General features: G+C 50.5%; 1 protein-coding gene across 3 annotated transcripts in view; it reads left to right on the top strand.

The window, feature by feature from the left end:
- The first annotated feature begins 1566 nt into the window (after nucleotides 1-1566).
- Nucleotides 1567-9821, top strand: part of OMA1 (OMA1 zinc metallopeptidase) — a 67666-nt gene continuing 59411 nt past the window's right edge. The window contains exons 1-3 of one of the 3 annotated variants that reach the window (XM_060231890.1): nucleotides 1567-1742; nucleotides 7098-7188; nucleotides 8105-8626. In XM_060231890.1, the coding sequence (XP_060087873.1) occupies nucleotides 8133-8626 (494 nt within the window). In that variant the 5' untranslated portion in view covers nucleotides 1567-1742; nucleotides 7098-7188; nucleotides 8105-8132. Of the gene's footprint in view, nucleotides 1743-7097; nucleotides 7189-8104; nucleotides 8627-9821 lie in introns of those variants that run through there. The other 2 variants (XM_060231889.1, XM_060231891.1) reach the window with 2 other exon arrangements.

The following is a 9821-nucleotide window of genomic DNA, read 5'->3' as shown; positions in this document are numbered from 1 at the left end:
GGGCCGCTTGGCCTCTCCGCTGCTTCCCGGCCGCCGCCGCCCGGCCCCGCGCGCGGTCGGGGAAGGCGGCGAGTGCAGCCGGCTTCTGAGGGGCCGCTTGGCCTCTCCGCTGCTTCCCGGCCGCCGCCGCCCGGCCCCCGCGCGCGGTCGGGGAAGGCGGCGAGTGCAGCCGGCTTCTGAGGGGCCGCTTGGCCTCTCCGCTGCTTCCCGGCCGCCGCCGCCCGGCCCCGCGCGCGGTCGGGGAAGGCGGCGAGTGCAGCCGGCTTCTGAGGGGCCCCTTGGCCTCTCCGCTGCTTCCCGGCCGCCGCCGCCCGGCCCCGCGCGCGGTCGGGGAAGGCGGCGAGTGCAGCCGGCTTCTGAGGGGCCGCCGCCGCCCGGCCCCGCGCGCGGTCTGGGAAGGCGGCGAGTGCAGCCGGCTTCTGAGGGGCCGCTTGGCCTCTCTGCTGCTTCCCGGCCGCCGCCGCCCGGCCCCCGCGCGCGGTCGGGGAAGGCGGCGAGTGCAGCCGGCTTCTGAGGGGCCGCTTGGCCTCTCCGCTGCTTCCCGGCCGCCGCCGCCCGACCCCGCGCGCGGTCGGGGAAGGCGGCGAGTGCAGCCGGCTTCTGAAGGGCCCCTTGGCCTCTCCGCTGCTTCCCGGCCGCCGCCGCCCGGCCCCGCGCGCGGTCGGGGAAGGCGGCGAGTGCAGCCGGCTTCTGAGGGGCCGCCGCCGCCACCCGGCCCCGGGTGCGGTCGGGGAAGGCGGCGAGTGCAGCCGGCTTCTGAGGGGCCGCTTGGCCTCTCCGCTGCTTCCCGGCCGCCGCCGCCGCCCGGCCCCGCGCGCGGTCGGGGAAGGCGGCGAGTGCAGCCGGCTTCTGAGGGGCCCCTTGGCCTCTCCGCTGCTTCCCGGCCGCCGCCGCCCGGCCCCCGCGCGCGGTCGGGGAAGGCGGCAAGTGCAGCCGGCTTCTGAGGGGCCCCCAAGGGGCCCCCCAGACCCCGCAGACCTGGGGCGATCCGCCACCCCCGCCACCCCCTCCCTACGCCACTGAAAGGCAGCTTTGTGTGTGTGTGTTCTCTAGATACAGCATTTGTTTCAAAGATGCCCCTTTCCTATAGATAACTATTTTTAAAAAATGCAGAGTAAATAGCTTGTTCGCAGAGCTGATGAAACAAGGACGTGACTGTGGGCGCTGAGTGGTTTGCAGAATTACATCACACACGCCCAGAGACAACCTGAAATACCACCTGCCGCTCTTTGTCACTGCTTAGCCTAAATGACAGATTAGAATCCGTGCGTCACCCTGAAGCGTTACAGCGCGGAAGGTGCGGTCAGCAGGAATTTCAACCGTCCCCTTGGGACCCTCGTGGTTTAAGGCATGTCGCCCTCAGACGTCCGTTGTGACGGAGGAATGGGCAGGCTAAAGTCGAGGACGAGTTTTTCGAAAGAACATTTAGGAGTCACATTAAACCGAAGCCAAACCAACATGGCGTCCCGTCGAAGCGGAGACCGCGACCTTGCTCCTTCAGCCACTACCAAGCAAGGCGGCAGGTCTCCGCCCCGGAAGAGAAAGTAAAGCAAGCACCATAGAGCTGGGAACAAGAAGCAGTTGCTTTTCCCCCTCCTTCAGGATTCTGTCTCTGTGGCTGCAACAGCCTCGGAAGGATAGGGCAGAAAAGCCCTGCCTCGCTCTGTCATAGGAGGCGGCGGCCGCTCGTCGTGTTTGCACTTATGAGGAAGGACTTCTTTCTCTCGCTCCGGGGTCGGGCGGTGAGTAAAGCGAAGCTGCTCTAGGCTCCAGTCGCCTTCCGAGTTTTCTCATTTACGGGAAGGGTGGGGCCGAGCTTCTAGGCGGCTCTTTCCGTAGAAACCAGAACGGGGCGGAGGCAGGAACTTGCAGCCGCACCTATGATGTTTTTGCTTTCATCTTCTCTCCGCTCATTTCCCCGGAATAGCCTGGCTTGCTTTAGTAGGTGAAGAGGAAGCCAAGGTTGTGATCACGATTGGTGCGCCCTTTTGTGATCTCTTGCTCGGTTTTCTCCTGGTTATGGAAAGAGTAGCTGCCGTGCGCTCTCGCCCCTGTCGATCTCAAACTGCTACAAGCGTCTGGTATTTAAGACCCCGCCCCTTCCCCGAAACATCAGATATTCATAAAAACTGCTTACATATTTATTGTAATTCTTATTTGGCCTCTTTTTTTTTGTCCTGTCCTTTCCCAGAGGACATCGGGAAAATATATTGTTTTTCCTTCTTCGTTTTATCTGTCTGCCCGGTGAAGTGGGTTAGGCTAACGGTAATTCGCTCAAAGCAAAGTGGAAACTAAACCAACACCTCTCGTTCCCTCTAACTGCTGCTGTTCTAAATTTATAAAGATAACACAAGTTCGGCCAGATTTCATGCATTACAAAGTCGGAGTGCTCCAATACAATTAACTGGTGTATATGCTCACTAGTTGTGATAAAATGTGTCTGCATAGGCCCAGGCCAGATTTCTTGCCTTCTTCTTCTTGTCCTACCATACTACATCTCGCAGCAGGTAGTGCTTCCAACCCTCTTTATAGCCACTACTTCATATAAGAGCACCACACGTGGTGGATGCTGTGTGGGAGTTTTAGGATCATCATCACCACAAAGAATCATTCCCCTATGGTGGTGGCCAAAGGAAGCACTCCCATTGGCTGATGGGTGCACTCAACAAACCATTGGTCAATTATGCATCAGTCGCTGCCTTTGGGTTCCCATTGGCTGACTCCCCTGTCCACTGCCGACTGCAGGCTTGGGAACACTGAACAAACTACCAAAACAATCTCACCTTAGAAAGAGACACATCTACAATGCTTCTCTGTGTGCTCTCCATCAACCGGCCACAGAAAGGGCAGCAGCTCTACTGTGGCCTCATGGAACGTTTCCTCAGAGGCCATGACGGCCGCCTCTTTCCTGCACTCCCTCCTTCCTCCCCACTGGGGAAGCTGCTAGCCAGAGGCTGTTGCTGAATATAATGCCATAGAATCCACCCTTCAAAGCACTTATTTTCTCCAGAAGGAGAGAGATCTGTTGTCTTGAGTTCAGTTATCATCCATGGAGATCCTCAGGCTCCACCTGGAGGTTGGCTATCAAGGCCTGGCAGCACCCTCTGGCTAACTTGATGCCACCTGACTGATGTGACTTAAGTAGGTCTGGCTGCTTGCTCCTGTTCAGCAGCATCCCCTTTGACAGCCAGTGTAATTTAGCCATTGCCAACTCTAGGTTGGGAAATTCCTGGAGATTTGAGAGGTGGAGCCTGGAGAGGGTGGGGTTTGAGGGGTGAGACCTCAGACAGGTACAGTGCCATACACTCCACCCTCCAAACCAAGCATTTCCTCCCAGGGAACACTGTTGTCAATCCCCAGGTGAAGGCTGGAAATCACTCAGAATTACAACTGCTCTCTCATGTTTTTAATGTAGATATATAATAAGCAACAGAGGAGGGCAGTGAAGATGGTGAGGGGTCTGGAGACCAAGTCCTAGGAGGAAAGGTTGAAGGAGCTGGATATTTTTATCCTGAAGAAGAGGTAGCTGAAGGGTTGCCATATAGGGGATGGTGCAAAATAGTTTTTTGTTGCCCCTAAAGGCAGGACCAGAACCAATGGGTTCAAATTAAATCAGAAGAGTTTTCAGCTCAACTTTTGGAAGAATTTCCTGACAGAGCAGTTCCTCAGTGGAACAGGCTTCCTCGGGACATAGTGGGCTCTCCTTCCTTGAAAGTTTTTAAACAGAGGCTAGATGGCCATCTGACAGCAATGCTGGTCCTGTGAGCTTAGGAGGAAGTACTTGTGAAGTTCTGCATTATGCAGGGGGTTGGACTAGATGACCCTGGGGGTACCTTCCAGCTCTATGATTCTATGATCTGCTTAACAACTTTCCCTCATCTACTAGGAGTACTGATACAGCAGAATGTAGATTGTAAGGAAAGAAGGGCAATCTACTGTGCATTCTATGTGCATATTAGCAGTTCAGCTTCTGGAAATCCATGATAAAGCCATGACTACAAGCAAAATCCACACAGATGATAGCAGTTCATTACTAAGAACAGTCTGAGTTTAAAATCAGCAAACTGATGTTCTTTTACTATGAATCAGAGCTAACCTGTGCAGGCAATTTCTTTGTTCCTTGTAGACCCCCTCCACTGCTTTCTGACCCTCCCTTGGCAGGACTAATCTGATTGCTACAGAGAAACTACCATGGCTGGTCAGAGGGCTGTGTGTGTTTGTGAGTGAGAGATAGAAAGAGACTACTTGAAGGGCATTCTGCAATCTCTCAGGCACAGAGGCTTAGATATCCCCCCCAAGCATTTTTTTTCATTCTCTTGTGAAAAGGAATGAGTGTGGGAATGGGGGGGGGGGAGCTGGAGGCTTCTTCCTCCCGCCCTGTCCCCCCCCCCCCAAAAAAAAGAGAAGAAAGGAAAAAATAGAGACCCGTTCCGCTGCCGAGCAAGAGGAAGTTAAAGCACTTTGGCTTCCCAACTTGCCCTAGAGTGGGCTGCAACCTGTTTCCCCACCTTCTCCTTCCACGCTTGCCCATTTACAGTTTTCTTCCCTTCCTGACGGGCAGATGGCAAAAGCTGGTGTGGCAGCAGCCCCCTTTCACAGCCACCCCAAGCACCTCTAGATTGAAGCCTGGGGGGGTGGGGTCCAGGCAAGAAGCTGAGTTGGGGAGAAACACCGGGGGGGGGGGGTTGCCTGTAAACCAAAGCGGGGGGGGGTGGAGGAGAAAAGATGTGTCTGATTTCAAGCCCAAGCTGTTCCTGACAGCCACTGGACCTCTCTCTCTCTCTCTCTGCGCCTCCACCTGCCGGACAGACAAGAGCGAGGGCAAACAAGGCGGTGTCCTGCTTTGCATTTTCATATGGTCTTGCTTGGAGAGGTGGGATTCAACACCTGGGAAGCAGCTCCAGAAAGTTTCGGGGCTCCTGCTGTTGGCGGTGAGCAGGCCATTGTCACCGGTGCCTCGCCATTGCTCTCTGCTTCCTGGTTAACCTTGAGAGCAGCAGCCAAAGGGCTGGGGGCAGAGAGTTCGAGCTGGTGAGCGACACCAGCCACAGTCAGCTGGGAAAGTGCTGGTGGGTAGCAGGCGTCGGCAAAGCAGACAGGTGGCAGGCGTGTTCCAAGGCTCCTTGCTTGCTCTGGTGGGCAAAAGGATGCCTAGGGGGCGAGGCCAGCAGCACGCCTGCGTGCATCTCGGCGTGTGTGACTGGCCTCAGATGGAGGGGGAGCCGCATGGGTGGGTGGGCAGGCCGAGCAGGGTGGTATACCCAGGCCAGCTGGTCTGCAGTGCACGACACCAATGGCCAATGCAGGGGTAGCGCCGCAGGCAGATGCAAAAGTTTCCCCTTCCGCAATTGTTGTCTTTCAATGCTGATGCCACCCCCCCTTTCCTGGCGCCCAGAACAAAATACCCCTTCTGCCCCTCCCTAAATCCGGCCCTGTCATTTCCTCATCCCCCAATAGCTGCAGTTCTAGTAAATGAAAGTGTAAACACACAAAAAGCAGCCAAAATGCAGAGAGTTTGCAAGCTCACATTTTTGTGATCTCCCTGGGGCTTTACTCACAGGAACTGCTGTTCTTCAGCCTAACACAGACAAACAGAAGAGAGAGAAGTGGAGTTTTCCTCTATCCCATAAACAGGCTCCTATACAAAGACTCTGAAAACAATGTAAAACAAGCACAGAGACAGACGCACAGTATTACTGCCTCCCCTACAAAGATTTCTGAAAAGTACTCTCTCTCTTTCTCACTGGGTCTGGTTCCTCCACAACATCTGACAATTACAGGGGCTACGCTGCTCTCTCTCTCTCACACGCGCACACACTTACTTGCTGTGAAATAAAAGCAAAACAAATGGAGGCTCTGCTTCTGACCCTTCCCCATGAAGTACTTCCTCCTTCCTGCTCAACTTTAAAGGGGCACACACACACAAAGAGGCACTTTAAAATGGGACCTGTTTGCAGGTTTCTTAACCTGCGGGAGATCTAGAGGTACTGGTGGCTGTGGGGGCGTGGCTCCCCCCCCCTGCCGGCCAGCTGGCTGGGGGCGGGGGGAAGCCTGTAAAACTGGATGATCCCCCGCTGGGACCTGCGGATTGGGAAGCCTACTCCCATGGTTCCCCTAAAAGAGCTTGCTTCTACCCCACTTGGGCTCATTGAGGCCAGGACTACCTGTTGCCTTTCCTACCCCATCAGGTGCTCTCCCCTGGATAAGGACTCCCTATCTGAGGCTGCCTTTTTTTGGGCTGGATCCCACCATGCCTCCTTTACTGTTGCCTTGCCCTCAGGATCTGTCAGGCCCAGCTGACACCTCAATATGTTCCTGGGCTGCTCCCTTAGCTGAGCGGCCTCTGGTGAGCCTGGCTACTGCTGAGCTGTCCTTTCTGTCACTGCCTCTTCTAGCAGCTTCCTTGCAGTGCCTCCTGTGGCTGCTCTGCAGCCACAGCATGCTTAGGTTACCCTGGCCACATCAGGCTCTGGGGAGGCTGGAAAATAACTCAGATGCTGCTGGCCATGGTTGCTGGCTCCTGCAGGGCCCTTCTTGCTGTGTCTGGCCCCCAAATGCCTCTGATGTTGTTGGTAAGTGCAGAGGCAGGGTGCCGCCTCTGTTGATTTTGTTCATTTTCCAGTTGATACCTGTAGAAGGCCTTGCTCATATGAACAAAGCTGGGCAGAAATAGGGTTTTGGTTGTAAAACTTGTGGCTGTTTTCGCTAATACTCAGAATGTAACTTTAAACCTGCAGTGGGGAGAACTACTTTTGTGCATGTTTTTGATAACGGTTGTGCACTCTTTCATTTGCTAGCTGTGTTATTCTTTTTCGGCATTTCAATCTGTTAGTATTACCTATATCTCCAGCAATCTTTTGCTTTGCTTTTCCTTGCAGTTGCCTCTAGGATACATTTGCATATTGTGTTACCTTGTCCATTATTATAGGGATTGACATTCCTGACATTGTTACAGGCAGAGCCAGTATGTCGTATAAGTTTTCATTTACTGGAGGATGCATGCATTGTTAATGACAATATTGCTTTGGAGCATTCACTTCAGCAGTCCATTCAACTGCCATGTAAGATAGATCGATTCTGGCATTTCTGTATTGCAGATAAGAAAAGGCAACTGAAGCTGTGAGAGGACACCTTGCCGAAGGATGATCTGTGATTTCACAGAAGAAGCAATTGTTGAACCAGGAACTAGTATGTGATAGTAGTCACAGATCTTAGTGTTCCATTTGCTAGGTGGAGGTTGAGCTGATTAGTTCAGGTCACTGAAATTCAGCCCTTGTCCCAAGTCTGTCACCTTGGATTGCCATCCATTCCACTCATTTTGCTTTCTTGTTAGCTGTCAGCAGCAGTCTTGTAATTAAATCATGTTTCAGTTTTTCTCAGTTCTTCGCTCAGTTTCTATCCCTCAGGCTGTTCTTTACTCTTGTCTTGCCAATTTGCATGTGAGTTATAACTGTCTGTTTATTCTTTTACCTTATCTCTTGGTCCTGCTTCCCAGCAGCCCTAACTCTTTTTACTGTCCTGCCCAGTCACTTCTGTCTTCACATTCTATGTGATGATGTCACTGACCTTTTGCTACGTTATGTCCATGCTCAGTCTTAACTGAAAAAAAAAGAGCCACCACATACAGAAACATGACCAGAAATTAACATGAGGACTCTGGTAGTTGCCTCGCTGTAGAGGTGTGGGCCAGTTCACTAATGTGTACACTGTACAGGCTGTCTCCCAGTACAGTGTAATCTGTAGTGCCAATTGGGGTATACATTATATCCATCCACCTTAAAGAAAGGGACACTTATTGTACAAATAGAGTTTATCTGCCTAAGAAGTCACCTGAGTGTCTTTGTACTTGTCTTTCATTGAAAATAAATATTCAGCTGAAAAGTTTGTGAGCTTAATCCCCACATATTGGCTATGTGTAAATCAGCTAATGAACGAGAAATCACCTCTTCATACTATTCCCAGCAACCACTCCTGACATTTTGGTTAACCTGCCTGGAGGCTTGTTCGATATCCTATGTTTTTATTTAAGCAAAAGAGTATACTATGAAATAGCTTAATGCCATATTCCTGTAATAGTCATGTCTTTATGATGATCTTTATTTAGGTGTTGAAGTTGAGTGCATGAGAGAGAGATGGCTACCTTTGGTGCTTCAAGATTAGCAGCCAGGAACTTCAGTTTAATTCGATTAACATCTTTGTCCAACTGGGGAATGTGCATTAATCCTTACAAGATTTCCAGCGAAACCTTAAACAAATGGGAACATCAAGTGAATAAGTGCCAGACATGGAATAAAAGCAATAGTCAAAGATGCTATTTTATGACTGGAAGTTCTAAATGCCACAGAGACTTTATTAGTAAAAGCCAAGAATGTTTTTTGAATGTGAAGAATACAGAAATAAGCAATGTTGCACAAAGTTCCTCTGTAAAGCCTTGCATCTTCTCTGAGAAGTGGCTGAAAAATGATGCATTATCTGGAACACTTCCTTCTTGGAAGTTACAAAATGTTGCTGATGTTCAGATTTTAAGGTCTTTTCATGGATCACCATCATTGAAAGCTGCTCCTGTTCCCATCTTGTGGATGATCTTGAAGCCAGCTCAGAAACTTCTTGCTATCATACTTGGGAGGTAAGGTATGAATATTACTCAGAAAATGGAATGTAATATATGTAACTATGCTGTTACAGGAATTTACATATAAACATAGGATGCAACTTACGATCACTTCATGCAAGTGTTTGTGAAGTTTACAGATACTTTTTGTTGTTATTAAGAAACTTACAGTGTTGTCCTGTTCCCCTTTTGCTTGCCAGTTCAAACCCAGGTGAGGCAGCCAAGCAAATACTAAGGAACTTATCCTACCTGACTCAAGCCCTGACCTAGATAGCCCAGGCTGTCCTGATCTTGTGAGATCTTAGAAACTAAGCAGGGTCAGCCCTGGCTACTATTTGGATGGGAGTCCTCCAAGGAATATCAAGGTTGTGATGCAAAGGCAGGTGATGGCAAACCACCTCTGAACATCTCTTGCCTTGAAAATCTTATGGGGTTGGCATAAGTCAGCTGTGACTTGATGCCCACAAACCCTGCCTCAGCCAGCCTTTAAACGGCCAGGAAAAGATGCTGGGCTAGCAGTGGCGCTATGGCTCTCTTTCCCTCCTATAGTGTGTTTGCATCTCTTGTCTCAAAGAAATGTGGGATTTAGGCCTAGAGTGCTATTTCTGATTCTAGGAAAGAGGATTGGCAGCAGTTTGTATGAAGAGAGTGGATACTGCTATTCACCTGTGTGGCTGAGCTACTTGCCCCAGGTGAGTAACTATTTGTACCTCTGTAGCTAATCATTTAAATATGTACCTTATGCCTGTAAAATATAACAGCAGCTCCTGCTTTTTAGGAATATTGAGTTTTCAGCACATAGATTGTCAGGTTAAACATATTTAAAATATTGGAAGTACCAACCACTTAAACTGGAATTACAAGCATCTGGCATTTATGAAGTTTTGAGTCCTACTCGTTTTAAATTAGGAATACTATAGCTGCTTTGGGGCCTGAGTTTTTTAAAAAAAGCATAAGTAAATTATTAGTCACTTGGAAGAAAAAACCTAGAAGAAATAAAATGTTCCTGAAGTATAATTGGCATGAAGTCGCACCTAATCTGCAGCCTAGATGAAGAATGTTTTTTATGTGGGTTTGATAGTACAGGGCTAAGGCCAGAGATCTTTCCTCCAAATATGAGAATCTTTTGATAGTATTCCATGTTTGTTGTAAAATAGAGTATTTTGTGACCTGTGCTGTAGAGAATCACTTCACTGTATACTTTGCATTT

The sequence above is a fragment of the Heteronotia binoei genome, chromosome 2 (genome assembly GCF_032191835.1).
Source record: "Heteronotia binoei isolate CCM8104 ecotype False Entrance Well chromosome 2, APGP_CSIRO_Hbin_v1, whole genome shotgun sequence".
NCBI classification, from domain to species: domain Eukaryota; kingdom Metazoa; phylum Chordata; class Lepidosauria; order Squamata; family Gekkonidae; genus Heteronotia; species Heteronotia binoei.
This window is presented reverse-complemented; position numbering and strand designations above follow the sequence as displayed.